Here is a 26,440-nt window from a genome sequence, read left to right on the forward strand (position 1 = left end):
GAAAGATCCACAAATGAATAAAAGAATGAATGAATTCCTTAAAACATTTGTTAGACTAAATGCCCAGGGGATTGCCCTAAGAAAAGGGAGGAGGCTGGAAGTCCAACATGCAATGTTTGTTACATCCCAAGAGCAAAGTCTTCCCAGGGTAATTCATACCTGAAATTATAACTGTAGTCTACAGAAAAAAAAATTATTTTACTGTGTATGTAAGTCACTTGCAAACTTTCATGGAGTGCATAAAGACTGTAGTTCCAATTCATAGAAGTATCAGGCTCTGCCTCAAACTCAGCCAGTTCCAGCCAGGCCGTCAGTGATGAGCTAACACAGAGAGGAGGATCAGTTAGCACCTGGGATATTGGAGACATTACCATTGTAGAGCAAAAGTCAGGAAGAAAGAAAGGAATTTAGTTCCATTATGGGTGAACAAAAAGCAATCACATGGAGCTTCTAGAAAACAAAACCCAGAAGAAATCAAAAAGGCAAACGCCAAAGTTGGGGTGGGGCGGATTATCTTGGCAGCCTTGATTAGTGAGTGCTGCCTATTTGGGGAGGCACAAGATGTGACCTCATCACTTCTTTCTGCTTCAGGGAATCCAATTTGGGTCTACTTTTCTGCCTTTGAGAGCTGTGGTTTCAGACCATTTTTCCTGGCAGTCTTAAGGAGGGAATAAAAAAGGAGACATATGACCTCACCTGCTCCAGTACCTTCCAGAGCCGGACAGAAGAGCAAGGCTTCCTGTGCTTTTTGCTTCCTTTAGCCTGATTCATTTCACAATAATGGAAAACACAACTAGGGAGCCTTAAGCAAGGCCATTGCTTTGTGCTGTACACATGTTTACAAACATGGACAGACTCTCCATCTTTATGAAACTGTGAGGATTTCAGAAAGAAAGAAAAAAAAGCAAGTTGATATATTCTGACCAGTGGCTTTTAGCCAAGTCACAGAGAACTCTCAGAAAAATCGATGGGAAGCTATGGACTTTCTCTCTGGAACAATGTACGGACTGACTTAACACACACACACACACACACACACACACACACACTTTATACACACCTAATCCACAGGTATTTTCCACACAATTTTAAGGACTCGTGAACCCCCTAAGTTTGGTCCATAGCCCCCAAGTTAAGAATTCCCACTCTAATTAGTGATTTTCAAACAGAAAGGCTGAAAATTACTCAGACAGCTGAGGCCAAAAGAGGCAATTAGTCCCCGACTAGCCAGTACAAGTACAGAACTTCAGAACCTGAAGATACAGGAGAAATCAGTGCTTCTACTGTTTTCAAGTCAATTATAGGGTTGTGCTTATCACTCAGGGCAGATTTCACTTTTCCAATGGTATCGTCTGTAGAACAGCAATATTATACACAGAAATGCTGGGTGCAATCGTCTAGGCTCTGGCATGTTGGTTTTCTCTTTTTCTCTCCTCCCTTGACTATGTAAGAGCTACTTCATTTTAACTTATAATGGTGATCATGTAAGTAAGACAAAAAGGAAAGAAAAATGTACCTCTTTTACTGGAATAATGTTTATGATTACAAGTGAAATAAGGCATTTTTTTATCAACATAAAGGCAACCTTGGCTTATACAACCTCTTCTCGATCATGAATACTGACATCTTTACTGCACTCACTACCAATAATAAATATATTTTCCAAAGGGGGGAAAAAAAAACCCAGAGAAAACAGAGGAAAGCAAAGCTGTTCCCATTGATAAGGGTGCTGGGGGCCCAGATGGATCCTCACCCTTTCGGCTGCCCCCCTGCTCCCTCTGAGTCCACGAGAAGGCCAGAGGACGCCGCAGGGAGCGCAGCACTAGCTCACGGGCCAGAGTGGGGCCTTGCCAGTCCCGTCCACACACCCCGCTCCATAGGAGGAGTCTTCACACTCCAGAACCCACCTATTTCTCGGCCCAGCTGGGAGGACTTCAGGGATCCGGCTGAGGAGACAACAGCGCACCTTCCCCATGGCCCAGCCTTGGTCCTAATGTTCTCCTTGGGTAGGAAACCCTCCCATTCAGAGGTGTTGAAGGGAAAATCTGTGGCCTCTACCATGGAGACGTTCACGTGGTCCCGGAGATGGCAGTGCAGGGCCTCTGCACTGAGCTTGACCCCCGGCCCTGGCCCCTTGTAGGACACTTTATACTTATTCATGTTCAGATAATTTCTCCAGATCTTCTGCAGCCTGGGGATGAGGTTTTTGGAAGAGCTGTCCTTGTTCCACACCTGGAAGGAGGCCTCTGACTTGGCCTTGACTGGGCCCCGGGGACTGCTGAGGGCCTGGCTGGCCCTGGGGAGGTTCTGAGTGCTGCTCAAAGTCGCAGCCTGTTTCTCCAGCCCTCTCACCACCTGGAATTCCTTGGTTTGCAACTTGAGGGAATCATAGAAGCTCCCTTTCTTCTTCTCCTTCCACACACAGATGACTGCAAACAGGAGAAAGGCCAACACGCAGCAGCTGAACTTTTTCTTCAAGTTGGTGTGAATCATAATGAAAGATGTGTTCAGGGCAGCCACTCTGTGCTGAGTAGAAAACGAGCCTAAAAAAGGTAAGAGGAGGCAAAAAAAAAAAAAAAAAAAAAAGATGTGAACAAAATCTAGTGACCGGCAGGAGGTGGGGCAATGAGCTGGGCAATGGATTCAGAATGAAGGGACTCATTTCCAGCCCGTCTACCTTCCACCAGGCTCGCAGCCTGCAGCTCCTTGGAGCCAACATTCAGCCTCAGTCTGAGCTTTGAATGTAGGCCGTGGGCCTCAGACACTCCCTTTTTCCTCTCTAAGCCATGAACACTTTCTGTATTCTCCGACCATTCCTTCTCACACACTAGCTCCCTGACTACCTGAGCTTGGTGAGGTCAGGAACCATCTATGCATCGCTGGTCTCCTGGGGCCTTATGCTATCTGTTCAACAAAGGCACATATGCTTGGAAAACAGGAGGAAAAAAAAGGAAGAGCAGGATGACTGGTCTACCTGACAAGAATCCAAACTCCCAAAAATGCGTAGAGGCCCACCATCCTTTTAAAATTGCCAGAAAAAGGGGATCCCTGGGTGGCTCCGTGGTTCAGCGCCTGCCTTTGGCCCAGGGCGTGATCCTGGAGTCCTGGGATGGAGTCCCGTGTCGGGCTCCCTGCATGGAGCCTGCTTCTCCCTCTGCCTGTGTCTCTGTCTCTGTCTCTGTCTCTCTCTCATGAATAAATAAAATCTTTTAAAAAATTTTTTAAAATAAAGTAAATAAATAAAATTGCAAAAAAGAGACCTCTGTCCAGAGACAGTGCCAGAGACCTGGGACGCATCTCTTTAGGGGTTGCGGTGTTGGACTCCTGCTTGAGAAGAAGACCACCAGTTAGCTTACAATGTAAACTCAGCTTCATGGAGTGCCCTGCGAGAGCACTATCAAGTGGCAAGGAAGCAGCCTCACCTCATGGTAAAGGAGAGGACATCCTGGGAAGACAGCAGGCACATAACCAATTAAAGAGATAAAAAGAGAGGTGCCTCAAGCACGTCAGGTGTTCTTTCATGTTATTTCGCCATAAACCAGGGCTCTGTCATGTACGGCTCCAGCCAGCACCACGCACATGACAGTCCAGCAGGAAGGGCATCCTCTGTGCTGTGCGGAGAGGCCCTGACCATCCCTGGCCAGGAGGGTGTCATAATCTCCGTATTTATAGATTAGAAGCCTGAGGCTCTGGGAGGTTAAGAGAAGTGCCTAGCATCACAAAGCTGAGTAAATTGTAGTGATGAAGTTCAAATCCAAGTGCACTTGATTCCATAATCCATGTCCTTTTCAGCATAAACATGCACGAAACTGCTGAAAGTTCTGGCAAATGGATTTTCTTTATACAAATAGAGCCTAATGGTCCCTTTCATATCTGGGTAAAGCCCTACTTTGTTTTCCCAGAATTTATTGTGTAACTGAACGGAAGATGGAAGTACTTTGAACTCAAACAATGTCTGTATCTTTTGGAAAACATTAAGTTCTTTCCTAAATAACTGAGTCTATTTACCGTAATGAGTCTAAGCAATCACCTGTGGGGTTTTGCTAACCCACTAGGGATCCATAGTTTCTTCTCTTGGAGCCCAGTGCTAAGGATATCCAGGACAAGGGGTAGGAGTCCTAGACTAGATATTCACAAAACCAGAGTTCTCTCCCCATTATTGGTGACTTTGGGCAAGTCACTAAACCTGTCTCTACCTGGGTTTTCTGTGAGTAATCTCTCTCTCACTCAGGTGTGCTGGGAGGACCAGCAGAAATGGTGTTTAATCTAGATCATCATTGCACAGGAAGTGTTCTGAACACAGACCAGAGGGCAGCCCCTTGGCTGAGGGCCACATGGAGGCCATGTGGGACCCGGAAAGATGGCAGAGTAGAACACTGGCCATGATTCCTCAATCTGAGTTTCAGGTCCTCCTCCGGACTCTTTAATGTAAGTGACACCCAGGCTGCTTCTGGAATCCATGGGCAGTACCGGTGATACCGTGCTTCCCATCACCCCAGACCTCAAGAGCCAGTGGATCTGGGGAGAATGGGTGCTTGCCTGGAGCCGTGGAAGTCTGAGAAGTGATACAATGTACATAGAGGAAAAAAACCTCAAACATGGGATCAAGAAATGGGTTGAGGGGGTTGCTGCTTACAGGTCAGAAAACTAAGGAACTCAATTTCCTCAGACACTCGCTCAGCTGATCACATGGCTAGGGTAGCTAAGGAGCTCAAGAAGAAGGAAATGGAACTCAAGAAGAAAGAGAAGGGTGCTTTCCATATGGTAGGCACTTTAGTTGCAAGGTCTAATTTAATATTTACTGTGACACAATGGAATAGATATTCACGGCCCCCCTGGAGAAGATGAAAACACTGAGGCTTAGTAAAGCTCCAGGGCTTCTCCAAAGTCAACAGGTGGTCGGAGCCAGAACCGGAATTCCAACCCAGGTCTGTCTGACTCTAAAAGTTCACGGTCTGTGTGCTCAAAGACAGGCATCTATATTAAAAGACAGAGAAAAGTGTTGACCAAAGAGGACTCAGAAATCAGGGGCTCTAAGAGGGACAAGCCAATCTGTCAGATGATCACAGGAAAACCACCTCTGCCATAGCATGTCCCAGCCCTGACCCGCCTGCATGCACCAGGTTACCCTCAGGCAGCTCCTTCGCAGTAATTAGGATTTTGAGACCCAGAATAACCCTGTCATGTAAGCAGAGCAAATCATCTTGGCTCCATTTAGAGTTGAAAAAGCTGCAGTTTTATATATCCACGTTTATTATTTATTTAATCTCCACAGTTGCATGAGTGATTTGGAAGTGGCACAGTTGAGAGCTGGGATTTAACTTTTATGTGTATAAGGAAAGTGAGACAAGAGGTAGGGAGGCAGGCCCCGATTCACTGCATAGGAACTCAGGCTCGGAAGGAGCCGGTGGTCACCTTCCTGCTAAGACTGACTCTAGAAGGTTGAGGGTCTCAGAAGAGCTCCTCCAAAATGCCAGGCACAATAGTCCTGCAACTTTGAGACAGCCCGAGGCTTCAGGGTCACGGCACCAGGACACTCATCTGAAAGCTCACCTCAGGGCTCCCTAGGTGTCCTGACACCACCCTCTCTTGGGGCTCCCAGTCCAACGGCTGGCTGGAGCTTCTGCTCATAAGACACAGAGAGCTTCAAGACCCTTGTTTCCCTCTCCAGCTGCTCTAAAGAAACACGATGGAAGCAGTTTCCTTTAGCCGAAGCTGAAGGAAAGGAGTAGTATATTTTTTTCCCCTAATTCTTTGGGAAAACACATCAAGCTTTGGATTTTCCAGATGTCTTAGCCTCTGGGCCTTTTCACTGCTGTAGTCTCTCCCTGTCCATTTGCCTGGCAACTAGACAGTGTTACCTTTCTATTTCTGACTTCCCATGAAGCCCCCTCCCACTCGTTTTTAGTGTTTAGCAATGCTCACTATTCCTGCTGACCGCCAGCTAGAGGGGAACCCCCCCCCGCCCGGCTCATTCCTGAAACCCCAGTGTCCAGCACAGTACCTGAAACTGACTGGGTACTCAATAAAGGATTACTGAACTGATGGGACTATATCAATAAATCCTTAACCATCCCCACCAGGCTTCTAGAAGAATATGGTAAGAGCCCACATTGTCACCTATAGAGAACAAGCCAACACTGAACCAAGAGAAAATCTCAAAGTAAGGTTCCTGCCCTGATTTACTCATCACTACATGAGTACCAAAGGTGGGCTTGGCACAAAGTAGGTGCTCAAAAATGGTGGACTGAACCCCAGAATAACTTCAAGTCTAATACTTACCAGTTATAGACACAGGAAAACCATCTATCCCCACCCCTCACCGAATCAGAACTAAAAAAAAAAAAAGATGAAGAAAACAGCAAAGCCATAGTCAGACATTGAGACTCTGACTCCCAGCCACACACTCCATTGCCCCATTCTTCAATTAGGAATGTACCCCTTTGCTGCTCCCATAGCCCATGCCTTCCTTACCTGCTTTTGGCTAATCCCCCTGGGGCTGCAGGCCCTGCAGGTCCTCAGGAATCAGTGCTCTTCTCCATGGGAGGAATGTATGCTTTATTGGATCTGGAGGCCAAGGCTCATTTTTCTCTGGATGATCAAAAAACATCTGCAAAGGCCAAAATGAAAAAAAAGAAAAGAAAAGGGAAAAAACAACAAAGAGGAGGTTAGGGGCTGGTTTCCAGCAGGGTCAGGGTTAAATATTAACAAGGTGGACAGGCCCCTCAGCTAGTTTCCTGGCCTCCACTACAGCTTGATCCAGGAAGCCTGGAAAGCTCAGAAAAAGAAACACAGAGACAAGAGCCCATTATAGGTGCAGTGCTCAGAGTCGTGAGTAGCAGAGAAGGCCTAGAAATAGACTGATACTAGATAAGAACATGCTAGAAGGATAAAGCAGTCCCCACAGACCAATGTAGGAAGGAAGGATTATTCAGTCACTGGTTTGGGGATACATAAATAGTAATTTGGTGAGAGAAGATTCGGATCATCCCTAAATACACTCTAGACAGATTTTCTTTTATTTATTATCAAAGAACACTTTCTTTGAAATTTCGATCAGTATAATGCTAACTAGAAAAAAGAGATTGTAAAACTGTATATCATATTCTAATCAAATCCATGAAAATTGTTCTTTAAGGTACCCGTAAAAAGAGAAAGGACTAGAAACAGAACAAGATAAGATAACCCTGGACGGTAGAATAATGAATGGGTTTTCATGTTTTACAATTTTTTGTATATTCCAAAATTTCTAAAATGTACATGCATTACTCTTAGAGTTGGAAAAAATATTATAAAAATATAATTTGAAAATGCTAAAAACAGACTTCTATATTTGTCAGCTCTTTCTTCTGACAGAATATAGAAAAATAATAAAAGACAACTTTAATAGTCACTTGCATGAAAACTCTCACTTGTCTCCAAGAAAATGCTGTAATTAAAAGGAAATAAAGAGTCCAGCTGTGCAAAGGGTAAAGAGAGTCAAAGCTCCTCAAAATAAACAGGCACTCCACATGAATGGACAAATCACAAAACAGGAAACATAATTAACAAGCACATAAAATGATGATGAATCTTGATAGAAACCCAAAAGCGACAACTGGCATATTAAGATGCTGGTTTATAAAAATAAAAAAATAAAAATGCTGGTTTATAGAATTTATATCAGACAGTTTTCAAAATGATTAATATCATTACTGAACAGGTTGTAATAAAATTGGTATATTCTGAGGGAGCAGTAAAAATTAGAAGGTACCAGGTCATAGAATTAAGAGCTTATGACCATCAACCAAGTTACCATACTTGTAGGAAATAAGACAACAAATGATTGAAAGAAGATCAAGACGACATATTCTGGTTTCCTTGCACATAAATGACTCCCTACCTTCCACAGTAGTGGTGAGATTTAGAAGAGGATCAGTGGGATAAAGAAAGAGTTTTATAAAGCAATATGTACATGCAAGAAAAAAAGTAGTTTTCAATTACAAAGTGATTTCTAATGGTGAAAATCTAAGGCTAACAACTAGGCTTTCAGCAAAAGGGAAATAGTTAAACCAGGGTACCTCTACCTGATAGACTATACACATATATATTATGTATTAGCAATATTAATTTAAAATATATAAGGTAATATGTGATAATATATATAATTGCATGTGAATTTCTGTAGCAATAAGGGGGGAAATTCTTCATATATTAAAACAAAAAAAGTAAAACAGAGAATGTTATCTCTGCAAAAATCATTGTGATGAAAAGTTACTCATGTTCAAATAACTAGAAGAAAGGTACAAGATAATGACCTGAAAACAGCTGAGGAACAAGCTGAGCAAGGAGTCCTCTCTCAGTTTGACTTCTTTTATTATGCTTATTATGTTACCAGAATAATTAGGCAAAACAACATGTTAGGAACAATATTGAAAATACACTTGGACCCTGTATATCAACTCCATACCCACTCCTGGGCTGATCTCAAAGCCCGTCCTAGGAGACGCAGCACGAAGAGATCAGAGGAAGTCACAGTGGCCACAAGTGGCTCCATCCCATGACCTAAGGGGAAGCCCCCACCTGGCAGGCCTGGGGTTCAGACTGGCAGGTGGGCAGGTGTGGGCACTGGGCAGGTCTGACGGGGCAAAAGTGAGAGGTGTTGGGGTGATCTTGTCAAAAACCCAGGGCTCTCATTAGTTCAAAGAACTGGCTCCTGGGTAGACTCCTGGTTGAGTCCTAGAATATCTCTGATAGCTCTACCTCTTTTCATGTCACATATGTGTCCTTCGTGGTGCGAGTCTGTAATTATGCATGCATTCATATTATTATATGATTACCATCTGGCTCCGCTACTAAAAATGTAAACTCCTTCGGTAGAAACCTTGCCAGCCTTCATCGCTACTATCTTCAATGCCTAGACGAGTGTCTGGCACATGGTAAATACTCAATCAGTATTTGTTGAACGAAGGATCACCAGCTCTTAAGAGGTCTACGCTTTCCTCAGGCATCACTGATGGAAAATATTCTTTCTTGGCACCCTCCTGAGGAACACTGCAGGTAGGCCCCCTGCCCTTTAGATGATGCCTCTAGCTTATGAATGTGGTTTGCTGCCATTCCCCTAAGCTGTGGGGCAGGTGACTTCAGTTTGAATTCAGGACACAGACAGCAGAAGAGTGCAGCTAACACAGATCTTCCTCCCCTTATCAATCACATCTGCTCAGAACAACTTCGTCTCTTAGGAGATAACAACCACTTCCTGCTCTTGATTTCTAAAAACTGACTAACTGAAACAAAGTAGAGCAATTGTTGATGTACATCTATCATACGTGATGGGAGTCTTCCAGAAATTTCACTGCTGCTCATGAGATTGCAGCTGTGGTGAACTTCAACCAGCCTCAGAAGTTCTACAGAGGCCTCAATTCTCCAGGTGAGAAATTAGAGCAATCAATGACAATAACAGTTACCACTTACTTAGCACCAGCTATGTGCTCAGCACTGACTAGGGGTTAAGGGTTAGAACTCTGGGCTGGGGGTGTTGGTGGTGTTGGTGGTGGTGGTGGTGGTGGTTAGAAAGATCAGGGCAAGAGTTCAAACCATCTTGCACCAGTTATATGACCTCCGGCAAGCTACTCAACCCTCAAAGACTCAGCTTCTTTATCTATAAAATGAGAATACTAATAAAAGAGCCAGATGCACCTGAGTAGCTCTGGTTGGGCGTCGGTCTTTGGCTGGGGTCATGGTCCCAGGGTCCTGGGATCGAGTCCCACATCGGGCTCCCTGTGGGGAGCCTGCTTCTCCCTCTACCTATGTCTCTGCCTCTCTCTGTGTGTCTCATGAATAAAAAATATAAAATAAAATCTTAAAAAAATTAAAAAGCCACTCTCATAGCATTATTTAAATAAACAAGTAAGGGATTACACTCAAAGGGATTACAATAGGGCACGTGACAGAGATTATACACATTATTTCATTGACTCCTCACCAGGCCCTACCCAGTGCAAACCATTACTGTCCCAACTACAAATAGGGAAACTAAAATAAGGAAGAGGCGTAATTTTCTCAGACTAACTCACTTGTGACCCTCCAAATGTCCTACTCTTTCGTCCTTTGTCCTTGGTTGCCTCACAAGGCAAGTTCCTTCTGATGAAATGTCCTTTCCTACCCTGTTCACACGAGGCCACAGCCACTCAACCCCATCTCCCACTCCCTTCCCACCCCCCCATACCAGCTTAGGTGCCCCTGGACCCTGAAGAGTTTCTTAACCCCACAGAGATCAAGACTCCATGGTGCCTGTTCTGGCGCTCCAGAGACTACATGACATTTATCTGGTCGCAGGTCTATCCCACCCAGACTGAGGTTCCTTTAAAGGTTTATTTCTGGCCCCTCCACTTCTAGCCAGGTCTGAGCCATAAGTGGGACGTGTTCAGTCATGTCTGAATGAAAGAATGAAGCTGGCTCCAATACCACCCTTCCCCATTTCCCATGTCCTTCGACTGCTAGACTGGCACTCGCTCAGCCACCCATCACTGCCAGTGGCTAGAATCACCTCGGCAGCATTGTCACTGCAGAAGTCCATTTTGTCTATTGGAGACATGAGTGACAGGGAATTTACCCCCCCCCCCGGGGGGGCACTCAGAGTGATGTGAATAGCTCTGCCCCTTAGAAGGTCTTAAAATGAAGAGAAATCAACTCCTTATAAGAACTAATCCAGTGGGTTCAGCTCTGCCTTTTGGAGCCACTAAGGCATGTAGAGCCTGTGCCTGGTGCTGAGAACTTCACACAATCTTGTTTCATCCTCAGACAAACCCATGCAGGCCAGGCTGCCTGCGACCCACCTTGGTGAAGTCATTTCCCCTCCACCAGGACACTCTTCTTCGTTCCTTGAATATTTTTGCACTTGGCCCACCATAATCCTCCCCGCACTACTTCTGTCCTTCCTCTTGGGGATATAAACATCTACCTACAGAACCATTCTAGCTCCCTGGTCTCACAGTTCTTTGAGCTCCTCTACTCCAAAGACTGTGACTTTAGCCACTCACCACCAAGGTCATATCTCTGATCTTATCATTTTCAAAAAATACTCTACAGTCCTGATTTCAGGCACCACCACCCCCAATCACCACTCCTATCTTTGTAGCTTAGTCCAACTAGTACCGACCTTCGACTATCTTCTCTGGCTATTCCTATCACCTTCTCACTATCTCTCACTTCATTCATATTCTCACTTCCCTTTCTACCCAGCTGCAACTCCGTGGTCAGGCATTAAATTGGCCTCTCTCGTCACACAACGTTGGATAAACCCCAATTCTGGTTAAATCCAACTCTCTGTCTTCCTCCACACCTGCCGGAGTGCAGCTGCAGGGCTAAAGAAAATCACAAAGTAAAACTTAGGGATTTCACCTCAAGTTCATGATCACTAACTTCAAGTAGCGCCTTCATCCTTCCTAGCAATCACATGTTACTTTTTTGGTCAATTCACCCACCACTCTCCAAGAGAACTATCTGACTTCCTCCCCATGAAAAGTCCCCTCATCTTCCACTTCCCTTGATGAATTTGCTACTTATTCATAGAGAGAAAGGAAGCTATCAGAATAGAATTACCACAGACACAACACACCTTTGTACCACAGCTCCTCACCTTACTTGCATTTACGCCCAAATGATCTCGTGTTGCTATGGATGAATTGGTGGCACCCAACCCTTGGAATACCCAACATCTGTTCCAATAGATCCTGTATATTCTTGTCTACTTAAGGATATTCTTCTACAAAATCTCCCTTTTCTTCTGCATCATTTGTAGCCCTCTCTCAAAGATCATGCTTATCAGCACATAGACATGCTATTGCTTCTCCTATCTTAAAAAAACAAAACAAAACAAAAGTCTCTTGATTAAGGCAGCCACCACCTGACCCTGATCGGTCTTAGCATCACTAAGAGTAGGGCACCTCAACAGTATGTGCCTTCTGGTGTGAAGCAACAGGAAGCACACGGTGCCACCTCTGAAAAATTCTCACCCGAAATGTTTAGTTGGTATATACTCAAGCCTTTATATGTAATTCCAGGTTTTAGAAAACACAGGAGCAAGAAGAACAAGGTACCTGACACAAGAGAGAAGTTATCAGACAGACCCAGAAAGCAGGGCATTCTACAGAACAACTGAACAAGCTTCATCAACAGGTCAATGGGTGGGAAAAACAAATGGCTAAAAGACAAAAACATCATGCAGACTTGGCTTGAATCCTGATTTGAACAAAACACCGTTGGGGGCAAATAGGGATATTTGCATATAGATTTGCTATTATATGATATTAAGAAATCATCCTTACTTTTGTTAGGCATATAACAGTAAGTATTCCTTTATTATGATTACATAATGTGCTTATGTTTCTTTTTTTTTTAAGTCTTATTCAGGTGATATAGTTAGAGATGAAATCTCCTTTAGAACACTTCAGCCAAAAAATAGAGGAGGAAAACACCAAAAAAATGCAATGTCATATGAAAAAATGTGTTCAAATTAAGCCATGTAAGGAGTAAGAGTTATTTGCAGACTCTTTCCGAACACTATCATTTGGGAGTGGGAGAGTTTGAAAGAGCTTGAAAGGAGAATATGGGAGACAATCTTTCTGTTTTACTGAAGGAATTCGCTGAAAAAGATATGGGACTTGACAATAGTCACATATTTAGCCCTGGCACGAGTTCTAAATAACCTCCATTTCCCTGTTCCTCCTGTGTAACTTCTTGACCTCATCTTACCTCCCACCTCCTACCTGCTTTCTTTTGCGGTAAAACTCCTTGAAAGAACTGTGTAGAGTCAGTGTTTCCAATTTCCCTCTTTCCATTCTCATTTGAATGCCCCCCAGCAGGCCTCCCCCATCTCCAGAAAACTGTTCTTGTCAACGTCACCAAAGACCTTCATGACCACTGTGTTGCTAAGTAAATGAATGGTCAGGGCTCAGTCTTCATCGCGTTCGGCTCAGCAGCAGCATTTTCCAAAGTTGGTCATTTCCCCCTTCTGGCTTCTCTAATCTACAACTCGCTGTTCTGGTTTTTCTTCACTTTACTGATCATCTCTCAGAAGTCTCCAATGCTAGATCCTTCTCATCCTCTTCCCCCACCTCTGCACACTGAAGCGCCCCTTGATTCTGTACTCAATCAACAACACTTGTCCACTGGTTGTGAGCACCTCCTGGTCTGTTTCCCCTCTACCCAATACACATTTGCTGACATGCACTAAGATGAATTGAGAAAGCAGGTTCTGTCGGTGAGTTTCTACGGAAAGGAACTTCTTAAGAACTTAAAAACCACAACAATTACAAAGCCGGGTGGGAATAGGGGTGAGAATAAAACATCTATACTCACTTGACCATTTCCCTATCATCTATTAACCACAAGGGGAAGCAGCACCACGCAGAGCACGGATGGTCAAACTCTGAGCACGTTGCAATTATCAAATGACTTGTTGAAATGCAGATTTCTGAATTCTTCCTCAGTCATTCTGATCCAAGCAGTCTGGGAAGGAGCTCAGAGATGGGCATTTAACAAGCACCCAAGCAACTCTGACATGAGTGGTCCCACCTGCCCACCATGCTCTGAGAAGCAGAGGGCACCATTACTCCAGTGAGATTTGCACATAAGGAAGGGCTAGTTTGAGAAAGCTTTCTCCAGATCCAGGATGAGAAGAGTACAGATAGCGAATGTAATCATTTCTTATACTAATTTGGAAGAGGAAATTTATGCCTATTGAATCTAACAGTAACTTTAAAAATAAGGCTTGTATTTTAAATGTCCTTCTTTGAATTGTTCCAATAAATCCTCTTCATTGTATTTTAGAAACTACTGATGTGTGTGACAGGTTGGGGTTGGGAGGGAAACCTGATCCTTCAGGGACAGTTTGAGAAGCCCTGGCTTCAGAGAAAGAGTTCACGCTCTGTCATTTCAAAAGCCCAGATTCAAATCCCAACTTTTCTATCTGTCCATTGTGGGAGGATAGGCCAGTTGGTCAACTTTTACAAACCTGGTGTCTTTATCTGTAAAGGATGGCTAATAAAATTTTAAAATTTGCCCCTGCAGGGTGGTGGCAACAATTTAATGACAGACTTTGGGACTTTGTTGCAGCAAATAATTATTGAACTTTTACCATGTGCTAAGCGCTTTACATACGGTAAAGCTCCTGTAAGTCAGTGAAGCTCATTTAATTCCTGCAGCAACGACTGCCTGAGGCAGGTACTGCTGTCACTTGCTTCCAGAGTCCCCAGAGTCCCCAGAGATGTGGGCCTGGCTGCTGACTCACTCCCAGTCCCTGGTGCCCCGAGTTTCATCAGTGGGCACTGGCACAGGTCAAAAAAGGGAATAGTTAATGTCAAAATATTTCTGACAAGTCACAATTTTGTTCAGATCACAAACACATTAAGCAACAGGAAACCAACCTGCAGTGAGTAAATCTGAGAAGAGAGTAAAAGGAAAAAGGAAGCCACAAGAGATTTCATGGGGTGTCTGAGTAGCAGTGTTTGCCAATGTTTACCTGAGGGCAAGCCCGGCCTCCGAGCTAATGGTGGGGAGAGGGATATCCTGCCCAGATCAAAGCCCTGAAGATAAAGGGGCTTTCATCCCAGCTTGCCCCAACTGTTCCAGACCCAGGTGGCAAAAAGTGTCTCTTAACAGAAATTAGATCTTTTCCCAGCCAGGCAGCCACTGATAGAGAAGAAACACCTGCATACATTTCCCTGAGGTTTCTGGAAAGCCTGAGGACAGGACTTTGTGGGGGTACTGAGTGCCCACCATGGACAGAGCAGCCCCTCTGGGGTTTCTGCCCAGAGCCAGCCACTTGGACCAGGTGGGGAGAGCTCTGAACACAGGATTTCCAGAACCACAGCAAAGGGAAATCACAGGCCATTTGCTACGGTCTTCAACCTCGTGCCTTCCCCAGTTGTATATTTGAAGAAATATGTACCTTCCCATTTGACAGGTATCGGCTGAACAAGGAACTTTGCCCCCACTGGCTCCCTCTCTGGCTGATGCCCACCACCCAGTCCCAGCCGGCATCTTGCCCGATCTTACCACACTGTGAACCACTGCGCACTCCACTGCATCAGTCAGAGTAGAGCCAAGGAAGAAGGAGCAAAGGGCCTATAAGGAGGGGTGAATAAGCACGACATGCCTCCAGGGCAGCAGGCCCATCCCCTTTGCCTCCACACTTCAACCCACACCCAACAGAGGAGCAGAGAAAAGAAAATGGGCCTCCCTCCCCATCAGGAAGTGGGACTGTTTCACCTCCTCCCAATATTTAAAAAAGAATTTCATTTATACGATAGAAGTTTTTACACATACAAATAGGTACGGAAGTAACACAATGAGCCTGTTTTTAGAACCCAGCTCCAAAGAGTACCAACATCTTGCCAACTTTATCTTTTTTTTTAAGATTTTATTTATTTATGCATAAGAGACACACAGAGAGAGGAAGAGACACAGGTGGAGGGAGAAGCCAGCTCCCTGAGGGGAGCCCAATGCGGAACTCAATCCCAGGACCCCAGGATCATGACCTGAGGCAAAGGCAGATGCTCAACCACTGACCCACCCAGGTGCCCTTTGCCAACTTCATCTATTTCACCTTCCCTTTTTTCCTCTGAAGTAATTTAAAGCAAATGTCAGCCCTCTGACCAGTCTCTGCCACCATCTCTTCTCCATTGGCGTTCCTTGGGAAAATTAAGCCCTAATGTCTTCCAACACCCATTTATGTCATAAATGAACTCACCTTGCTGGCATCTAGGATGGTATTAGCTATGTGCCATCCTTGGGAGATGTAGGACCAGAGCCCCTCAAATAATTTTCTAGGGAGTTTCTTTCTCTAGAATATGCCACACACACACACAGTTGGTTCTGCCAGAGAATATATGAGGATATATATATATATATATATATAGAACCACAGTGCCATCGATACTCAATTTCAAATTTTCACCAGTTCTCTTAAAAGTGTCTTTTGCACTAATTCCTTAAAGAGGATCCAAATGTCATGTGTGGATAATATACCATTCTAAACTCTTTTAATTTATAATAGAGCCCTTATTTTCCTTTTTTAGGACTTCTGTTTGTGGGAGAAACTAAGTCCTCTGACCCATGGAATGTTCCTAGTACTGAATCTGGCGGAGGACCTCCTTATGATTTGTTTAACTTACTCCTCTCTGCTCTGTGCTTCCTGTAAATGGAGTGTTAGATTTCAAGGCTTGTTGAGATTCGATGGTCTCAAGTTTGATGGTTCCCCCAAGTGTTTTATACGTAGGAGGGTCTCAGTCGCGGTTGGTTAGGGGAGTTCAGGGTGAGAGACATGAGCAGAGAGGCCGGAGCTTCTCCACTCTGCAGCAGTCCCAGAGTCCATGAGGACAACACACACACGTACTTACAGATAGGTGCGCTCATTCTGCCAATGCTCATTGCCTACTGTGATCCACCCGGAGATACGGCAGTGCAGAAAACAGCCAGAAATCCCACACCCCACCCCCACCCCGGAACTTGCCTTCCAGGGAGGGGATAAGGGAAGAGTAAGACAAAATATATATGTATGTGATGCTTTGGAAGTGGATAACTGCCAGGTGGAAAATTAAAGCAGGGAAGACAGGCTACAAACAGCAGGTGTATGGGGGAAGGGTGGAGCTCAGGGTCACACTGGATAGTCAGCCTCACTGAGAAGGCATTTGAGCAGAGACTGGAGGGAGGTGAAAGAGGGGTCATGCAGATTTCTGAAGGAGGAGGGTTCCAGATGGATGCAAAAGCAAAATATCTGGGCAGGGGCAGGCCTGACCTGTTTCAAGAATAGCATCAAGGCCAGGAGAAGAGCAGGTGAGGAGAAGGGTAGCAGAGGGTGAGGTTGGGAAGCTTTAGAGCCAGATCACCTTGGGCCTTAGACTGGTGTAGGATTCTCGCTTTCGCTCTAAAGAAGACCCAGCTGACTTAGGTTTGAAATGATCATTCTGGCTGCCGCACTGAGAATCAAGTGTTGTTCATGGCAGGTTGAAGGAGGTTAAAAAAAAAAAAAAAAAAAAGAAGAAGAAGAAGAAGAAGGAAGACCTTTCAAAAGGCTATTGCAAAAATTCAGATGAAAAGAGGCCTGTGAGCCATCTACTAAGCTTCTTCCTGGGTGCTAGCAATTTAGAGATGTTACCAAATTTAATCATTATCAGCACCTTATGGGGTGGGCTTTTAATTATCTTCTTTTATAAACAAAAAGGAAGCTCCAAGAGTTTAAGCCATTTGCTCAAGATGTCATTGCCAATGGTCAAACTAGACTATCCTAACTGCCCCCCACCGCCCAAAGTGCTCATGCTATCCAACATATGTCTGTCTACTCAGAGTCCTTCAAAGGGCTTTACCAGGTCCAATGCAGTGGCTGGTCACCATCTTTGACCTTCTGGTGACATCTCTTTACTCTGCCCTGATCACCACCTCCTTAACCCCTCGGTGTGAAAACCCCATCGTTCGTCTGTATCTTAGAACCTACATTTTCTGTGCCTAGAGACCCTGATCCCCAACTATCCCCAAAGGATACTTTAACCATAATGCCTTTGAGAAACAGTCCACTTGCCCTGACTTCCAGAAACCTTCACCACGATGGGCTCACCTTTCCTAACTTGTGCCAGCTGAGCTGCCACTTAATCCCATAATGACTCCTCTTCCTGTTTCTCATGTCAAGGATGACAGGCTGCCCCACCAAAACTGATCCTTCTGTCATTACAGAGTTCTGGCTGAAAGGGTGGGCTCATCCAGGGATGACATTTTCCAGCAAGTACGCACGCACACACATACACACCCTGCATCTACATGAGACCAGTAGACCATCAAAGCTGAGCAAAAATAACAAGTGTCACTTCTAGACCAAGACCACTAGGAAGTGCAGCTAGCATTATATCAACAGGGTTCTTAGTAGAAACTTCCTGAATTTCTATTTGTACCAGTCTAGGAATTTCTGCAGAATTCTCAGCGGTAGAGTCTTCCATCATCTGCACAGATCTCTCCTTATCTCAGTACTTCCCTAGCACAGGGAAATAATAGGAGCTCCCCTTAATTTAGTCAAAGCCAGAGGTTCCTAAATTCTTCGGCACCAAATACCTGTTGTATTTGTTTCCCCCTGCTACGACTGCCAGGTTCTAAAAGATGCTATCAGCCAGATTTAATTAAGAATTTGAGTTCTTATTTGTTCTCAAATGAACAGAGATACTGCTGCCAATAAGAGACTCTGATCAGCATGAGATTGTCATTGTTATCACAATCTGTTGGTAACATTCCAGCATGACACAAAGAAACTGGATAATTTCCTTGGCCCATGCAGGGCTTTTTTTGTGAATAAATGTGCTTCTGCCATCTGGTTTTTTTGAAATACTCTGAGTGTCTGGTGGGTCTCTGGAAACCCTGGGCAAGGCATTCTGATTTGTATGGCCTGAAACTTACCCCCAATAAAAATCATAATTTTCTGATCCCAGCTGGCCTCCTGAAAACAGGTTTTACTGGTTGGCTAGATATGTAGGGTACTTAAAAAAAAAAAAAAAAAAAACTACACACAACTGCCCCCAACGAGGCAGAAATAAGGCATTCTGTGCTTATCTGGAAGAATCTGGCCCCCCAAGTGCATAAAGCTCAAGGGCACAGCAATGTAAAAACCAGAATTTTATTGACAGCCAGATCAAACAGACACAGGTGCCCCACCCATCATCTCAGAGCTCAGCAGCTGAGGCGGGCAGCAGTTATATCAGAAAGATGCCCCCTCCAGGACAGCATAGCAGAGCTCCTACAGCCCAGCAGAGTAACGAGGCGGTCCAGAATTTTCGCTGAAGAGCAGAGGAAGACCAAATAACAACCCAAGAGGAAAAGAGTTCGGATGAAAGATGGAAGATTAAGACTTTTCTTTTAAATCCTAATAATGAGGGCCTGACGACCTACGTTTCTCTTCAAATCCAGTTTAACTATGTCTTTAGTGAGAACAATGATGTTGTCTTAAACATAAATTTTCTCCAGAAATTCCTGGGCCAGAGATCATGCCAAGGACTGTTTGTTCTTCCCTCGCATCTTGGTTTTACCCGACTGGACGGGAGGATGCCAGGACAAGAGTTCTTAATATTGCCCAAAGGTCAGAGTCACTGACCACTCCTTATGGCCACCAAAGTGACAACTGTTTACTTCGCTCACTTAGCAAATTGACCTCTTTCCTAAGTCCAACCCAAGCCCAACTGGGCCACCATCCAAAGAGAAAAGCAAAGAGAATGTAGAGGAGAAAAGGTTCGATAAAGTCTGTTCTCGGAGGAGCATCCTACCCCTAATCCCATAGCCATTAAGGTCAGTGTAGGTGAAAGGAACCACTTCTCTATATTACTTGGGCATTAACATCACCTAGGAACCATGGAAAAATATAGATGCCCAATACTGTCCTCAGTAGATTCTGATCTAATTGGTCTGGACCAATCAACAATAGAGTCCTTGAAGAATGTGAACATCCACAGGAGGGTGGCCTCAGGCAGAGTGGGAGGGTCCATGCTGGCTCAGCATAGTGTGAACATGGTCAGTCAATAACGTGACCTCAAGCACGTGAAGTCCTTGCTTAGCACAGGCTCCTCCACTACCCGGGGAGTCTGTGCCTCTTCATGACCCAGAGTTCCTGAGGAGGTGGCAGGGCCTCCACCTCAGTCCAGGTCTTTGAGAATTTCAGGCCCAACTGTTGTCAATTCTGGGCTGCCCACTCCAAGGGGAGATGTGGATAATTCATGTCGGTTATAAGGTCAGGGGAGTCAGGACTACCAGAGAGAGTGCTAACTGCCCTTGCATCAAGGGGTGTCTTTCAGCTTTCTCTCCCCTTGGTTGTGATCCGGATTTCAGTCGCCAGCTGACAGAGGCAGAAATGGGACTGAAGACTAATCTCATGGGCGCAGGAGTGTGCTCCATTCTGGGCAGTCTCAGATGAGGGCTCACACATAACTTCCACTCCTGGTGAATGGTCCTTCTCCCCTAGATGGCAAGGGCTGGTTTTCTGAAGTGTTCTACATTTACTTGCCTCGCCATCACCCATACACAAAGACCACTTTATATCGCACCTAGCTGGTGCTTAATGGAGCATGTTGACCAGTGGAAGGCTTAGATATTTTCTTTAGGGGCCAGATCCACACATCTCAGCATTTACTAGTTAACCCTCAAGTATCCCTACTCATCATTCCCTCCTTTCATTTCAGGGATCCAAGGGCATCCCCATTACCAGCCCATCTCCACAGAGGAAGCTCCCTAGATCCCCCAGGGTGGGGTCCTCCTCCTATGAGGAGTCCCACCACACTCCTGGCCTAAGTGAATGTTCTCTAATATGCTCCTCCAGGGGCTGTGGAAGGAGTGGGGATCTTATTTTTCCCATCTGATAGGGTTCCATGTGGACAGAGTTCACCAACACCCATTCTGCTGCTTCAGCACTGCCAAACACAAGGTATACAAGTGGTACCCAATATCAGAGAGGGCCCATTGCCAGGGCTTGTAATGTGAATGTTGGGGGTGTAAGGTGGTTACTTTTTATTTATTTTATTTCTTTAAAAAATATTTTATTTATTTAGTTATGAGAGACACAGAGAGAAGGCAGAGACATAGGGAGAGGGAGAAGCAGGTGCCTCCCAGGAAGTCTGATGTGGGACTCGATCCCGGAACTCTGGGATCATGCCCTGAGCCAAAGACAGATGCTCAACCGCTGAACCACCCAGGAGTCCCGGTGGTTAATTTTTAAATAGGAAAATGATTTCAGACTTCATCAACAAACATGAAGCACCTACTGGGTGTGTATCCCTGTAGAGAGGGAGAGAGAAGTTACTGTGACTGCTTCTGGGGGCTTCCTACATACACATAGGAGAGTTCATTCAAATCTAAGAGCCATCCTCTAAGATTGGCATGGGTACTGCTTCCATTTCTCAGATAGGGCTGAATTTTAAAGACACTGAAGAGCTTTGACTAGTAAATGGAAGTGCCCAAACTGGAATCCAGAACTGTCTTAATCCAAAGGCCATGCTCTTAATCCCTGTACTCCAATGGTCATCTTGTTTGACCTGTGACTCTCTCGGCCACAGTCATGCCCACCGAACCGCAGAAGCAAATGGTTTCAGTTATAAGGGAACCAATAGTATTGAGTTCAAAGTCCAGAGCACAGTTAGGATGCTTGATATGGTGAACTGGATATTTCAGCAGCCCTGGAGGGCTTTGGCATGTACAGAGTCAACTTTGAAATGTTGACTACTGGAGAACGACCCCAAAGGTCCTAAACCAAAAAGCAGCCTGATCTGTGCTCATGAATGAATATGAAGCATGTGCACAGAAAGCTAGTATATGGGAGAGCTCATCCCCAGGCCACGACCCAGGACAAAAGGGAAGAGAGGATCTCTGTGCTCTCCATGCACCAGAACACGCTACAAATAACTCCTTGTGATCTACAGCTCCCAAAGAAATAAGACTGCTAGTCCATGTGAAGAAAAGTTTATACTCCATGATGAATTGCTGCTAACAGATTTATAAATGCCTATAGCCCTATATTCATACAATCAATAAGAGACAGAAGTTGCCTCAATTGTTCAATTATGCATGAATGCATATATGGGGAAATTGTGTGCTCTGGGAGCATGTGCATGAGGCGGGCAAGGACAGGGCACCAGAGAGAGGGTGGAGTCAGCCCAAATAGGTACACGAAGCTGAGCAGAGGGAGGGGTCATTTCAAGGGAGACTCGGACCTCAGCCTATGGCATTGTGAGTAGCCATGGAAGAGCCTGGCAATTTTCAAGCATGTAGCAGAGAGCAGATAGAAAGCTTCAGAGCAGGCGAGGGAAGTGATGAGCCAGCGGGGATAGTCCAAGGTCAGCAGCAGGAGGAGGGTGCTGCAGCTCACAACACCCTCCTCCATTCCCTGCAAGTAAGCAGCCTATAAACTAGCCACAGCAGGTACTTCTTAGCCACCTGCTATGTGCCAGGTCTGGGGCCGAACACCTACTGAATCTTCAAAATAACCTGCACTAAGGCAGAACCCAGAAACCAAGGCTCAGAGAGGCAGCGGGACGTGCCCACAAGCATCCCACTGTCAGGAGGCAGAACCAGGATCTCAACTCAGATTCGACTCAGGGCACAGAGGCCAGGAAAACCTGGGTGCAACCCCCAGTGCAGACGAGATGAGGGCCTGAGATGAGGAAGATGCTCAGATGAGATCCACTTTGGGAGAGTGGTGCAAAACTTCATGGGAACCCAGTTTTGCAGTCAGATGAACCTAGCCTTGGGTCCCAGCTGCATTACTCAGCCCTGTGTGATCTTAGGCAAATGTGATAGGAACACCCTGGGTTTCAGCGTCCTCCTTTGTAAATCGGAGGCAAAACAACCTACCTCGCAGGACTGCTGTAAGGGTTGGAAGTGAGGACCGTGCGGTGCTGGGCATGTGGCAAGTGCTTAGTAGCTGGTGACTTATAAACCTGCACCTGGCAGGGGGAGGAAGAGGGCACAGGAGACGGGGGCCTGGCTTTGCTGCTGTGGGTCGAGGAAGTCTTCACTTGTGAGAGGAGATGAACTTTCTGGGAGTGTCATGAGCCAGTATTTGTCTTTGGCTAAATACAGGACCTTTATATTCATCTCGACAAATCCGGTATCTGCTGCTTTCAGTGTTAACTCTTTCAAACACCTCTGCACAGTCAAGAGAAGCAGAATTTGGGACCCTCAGGAAGCCAGAGCCAAGGGAGTGGGACTAGGAAGGCCATAATTTCAGGAAAAGTCTGAAACCAGGTCCTAGCCGAGTGGTCCCTCTATCAAGACATCAGAAATAAAGCTGGTGGGTAAAGCACCTTCCCATTTCAGAGACGAAAAGAAACACTGTTTAAGGAACTCCTACTTAAGACATTGAAGATTTCTTCTTAAATCAAAGTATCCTTCTATTGTGAATTGAGGTGATTTATAACCATTAGAAGAATCCCTTCTTGGGGTGCCTGGGTGGCTCAGTGGTTGAGTGTCTGCCTTGGGCTCAGGGTGTGATTCTGGGGTCCTGGGATCAAGTACCACATTGGGCTCCCCGCAGGGAGTCTGCTTCTCCCTCTGCCTATGTCTCTGCCTCTGTGTGTCCCTCATGAATAAATAAAATCTTTAAAAAAAAGAATCACTTCTCTGTGATCGTATGCATGAAAACATAAAGCTGTTCAGTTCCCTCAGAGTTTGTACCCTCCGAGAGCCCTCTGCAGACCCCAGAAGGGGGTGGGGGGGTAGTTCTCTCATTACTATGGAGCAGAGGGCTCACTGCCCAGAGCAGGAAAAGCTGGTAGATCCAAATTCTCACAGGAAAGCCCACCGTCCTTTCTCAGGATTTTCCCTTAATTTAGAAAACAGGCCAAACTCACTCCCCCTCCCAGCTTTATTAGGTCTCTTTGCAACTATCTGATGACCTGAGAAAAAAACAGGAAGTCAGTGACGTGGTCCCAGAGTGTAAACAGGTTAAAGTGGGTAGCCCTGAGGTCTGGGCACCCAACCTTGATGTCAGAAGAAATGCTTCTCTACCCAGCCAACTGCATCCATGCTCTGAGCTGATGGTTGTAGGGTTTTCTGGCCTCTTGCTTGGTGTTGAAATAACCTAAAGGGTTCTCACCACCTCCACCTCCCACCAATCAAAAGCTGTAAATAGAGGAAGAGTACTTTGGGTTCTCTCCTAGTCTGCAAGCAGGCAGGTTATTTAGAGCCATAGTCCTCTTTTCTGTTTCAGGGGTTCAACCTTCTGGAAGGGGTGTGTGTGTGTGTGTGTGTGTGTGTGTGTGTAGTAAGAACAAGTCCAATGGAGGGGGTCTGGGCCTGGGCAGAGAGAAACAGTACAAGGAAGGTGAAGGGCCAGGGAGGGGCCCAGTGAGTTGAGGCAGCGATGCCCGCTTGGCTGGGCCACCGTGGAAAGATCACGTTCCAGGTGTGAATTCTGCTCCCAGGAATAAGGTGAGACACTGCCACACACAGCCCCCTGAAGCCCACCCCAGTCCTCTGGCCCAAGCACCACAACGCGCATTCCCACCGAGCCAGACAAATCCTGGGAGCAGGCAAATCTGAATCCCTTCCTCGATTCCTTCCTCAGGCTCACCCAGCTCCCCACGCTGGATTTCCCGGCTGGGGATACCTGCCTTCCTCTCTCAGCAACGGGAGGCTGAAAGGCTGGGGAGACTTCGAAGAATGAAGGGTGAAGGGACAGTGATACAAACAGGAGTAGGAATTCCTGCCCTGGCCTTTCCTGTTCAGGGAGTGGGGCAGGTGTAGTTAGGATCAGGGCTGGGGTTGGGCTTGGGGGAGACAATGACACCCAGTCTGGAGTTCCCTCCTGCCTGCGTGCAAGATAGCAGGAGGTCCTTCTGAGACACTCTAATCCTCAGCTTCCCAAGGGCAACAACAGCTACCATCCTGCGGTGGAGCGCTGTGCACCAGCTGGCCCCGGTGAGCCTCTGTCTCCTCGGCCTCATGAGGCCGGCATGACTGCCCTAGCTCTTCCCCGAAGACATCTGAGACAGGGAGAGGCTGATGGTGTACAGTCAGTAGCTGGTAGGTGACAGAGCCAGGATTTGAACCCAGGGCTCCCTGGGTCTGTTTGCCTCTCATCTTCAAAGTGGGGAATGGGGAAGGGGCAACAAATCTCTTCCCTTTTCCTACTCTTCTCCCCTGCTCCCTCCCTGAAAGGATGGGAACCAATTCAGTGTGAGGCTGGGGAAGTCAATGTCCCTGGAAACCAAGGCAAGTCACATAAAAACTATAAGATACCACCTCCCCCTCTATCAAATTAACCGAGGCTGAAAATATATAGAACGTAGAGCTGATGAGAGCACTCTTAGATACCTCTTGTATGGAAACTACATACAACATGTCTTCTGAATGGTGATTTGGCAAAACACAGCCAAGCATTAAAATATCCATTCTCCCCCCATCCTTTTTTTTTTAAGTGCCATCTACTTTAGGAAACTTGGCACTTTTTACTTTTGTTTTTAAGATTTTATTTATTTATTCATAAGAGACACAGAGAGAGGCAGAGACACAGGCAGAGGGAGAAGCAGGCTCCATGCAGGGAGTCTGACGTGCAACTCGATCCCAGGACACTGGGATCAAGACCTGAGCCAAAGGCAGATGCTCAACCACTGAGCCACCCAGGTGCCCTTGTCCATTCTTCTTTAATTCAGTAATCACATCTCCAAAAAGTTAATAATCAAGGAAGCTCTCAAAGACTGCAGTCTCATCTCAGCCCACATATAACCTAAAACCACCTCAACTCACAACAACAGAGGAATACTTAAATATGGGATGTCCACAGGATGGGATATGATTAAATAATTAAAATTACATTCATGAAGATTTCTTAAAGCTTTTTTAATGAAGAATTGCATACATATAGAATACTACAGAAAGAAGTACATTGAACCATCAAGTACCCATTACCCATTGTCTGCAATGATCAATTTATGGCCAATTTTTTTGTTTTTTTAAGATATAGTTATTCACTTGAGAGACAGCATGAGTTCGGGGAGGGGAAAAGGGAGAGAATCTTTAAGCCGACTCCCCACTGAGTGAGCAGCCTGCCACAGGGCTCGATCACACAACTCTGAGACATGACCTGAGCCAAAACTAAGAGTCAGGTACTTAACCAACTGAGCCACCCAGGTGCCCACGCCACTTTTTTAAAGATTTTATTTACTTATTCATGAGAGACACAGAGGCAGAGAGTGAGAGGCAGAGACAGGAAAAGCAGGCTCCATGCAAGGAGCCCAATATGGGACTTGATACCAAGACTCCAGGATCCCACCCTGAGCTGAAGGCAAACGCTCAACCACTGAGCCACCCAAGGCGCCCCTTTTTATGGCCAATCTTAGCTCATCCATATCCAGCCAGCTCCCCACCTTGGGTATTTGAAGCAAATCACAGACACCATAGCATTGCATCCATAAATATGTCAGCGTGTGTTTCTAAAATGTATTCTTTTTAAAAACACAACAAAAGGGATCCCTGGGTGGCGCAGCGGTTTGGCGCCTGCCTTTGGCCCGGGACGCGATCCTGGAGACCCAGGATCGAATCCCATGTCGGGCTCCCGGTGCATGGAGCCTGCTTCTCCCTCTGCCTGTGTCTCTGCCTCTCTCTCTCTCTCTCTGTGACTATCATAAATAAATAATAATAAAAAAAAAAATTTAAAAACACAACAAAAATACCATTATCAAACCTAATAAAAACTGTCAGTAACTAAGGTTTCCTAAACAAAAAAAGTATAATACAATGTGAACTGGTAAGGAATATTATAAAACCATATATGCTATATATAATCTTAATTGGAAGAGAGAGAGGGAAGAGAAAAAGAAATGCTATTCACAGAGAAAACAACTTGAAGGAATCATATCCAAAATATTGCCAGTTATCTATAGTTACCCCCATGTCATGGCATTAGAGAGGATGTTTGTTTACTTTTCTATTTTTG

The 26,440-nt window shown here is 45.5% G+C and overlaps 1 protein-coding gene across 12 annotated transcripts in view; it reads right to left on the minus strand.

Annotated features, from left to right (window-relative positions):
* ST6GAL1 (ST6 beta-galactoside alpha-2,6-sialyltransferase 1) overlaps positions 1–26,440 on the minus strand; it is a 123,341-nt gene that overhangs the window by 28,233 nt on the left and 68,668 nt on the right. For 10 of the 12 annotated variants that reach the window (XM_072752489.1, XM_072752490.1, XM_072752487.1 and 7 more), the window contains 2 exons: positions 6,475–6,610; positions 1,908–2,543 (listed from right to left, as the gene is read on the minus strand). In XM_072752489.1, the coding sequence (XP_072608590.1) occupies positions 1,908–2,493 (586 nt within the window). In that variant the 5' untranslated portion in view covers positions 2,494–2,543; positions 6,475–6,610. Of the gene's footprint in view, positions 1–696; positions 874–1,907; positions 2,544–6,474; positions 6,611–15,039; positions 15,240–26,440 lie in introns of those variants that run through there. The other 2 variants (XM_026007341.2, XM_026007344.2) reach the window with 2 other exon arrangements.

This window comes from Vulpes vulpes, chromosome 3, assembly GCF_048418805.1.
Source record: "Vulpes vulpes isolate BD-2025 chromosome 3, VulVul3, whole genome shotgun sequence".
Lineage (NCBI taxonomy): Eukaryota > Metazoa > Chordata > Mammalia > Carnivora > Canidae > Vulpes > Vulpes vulpes.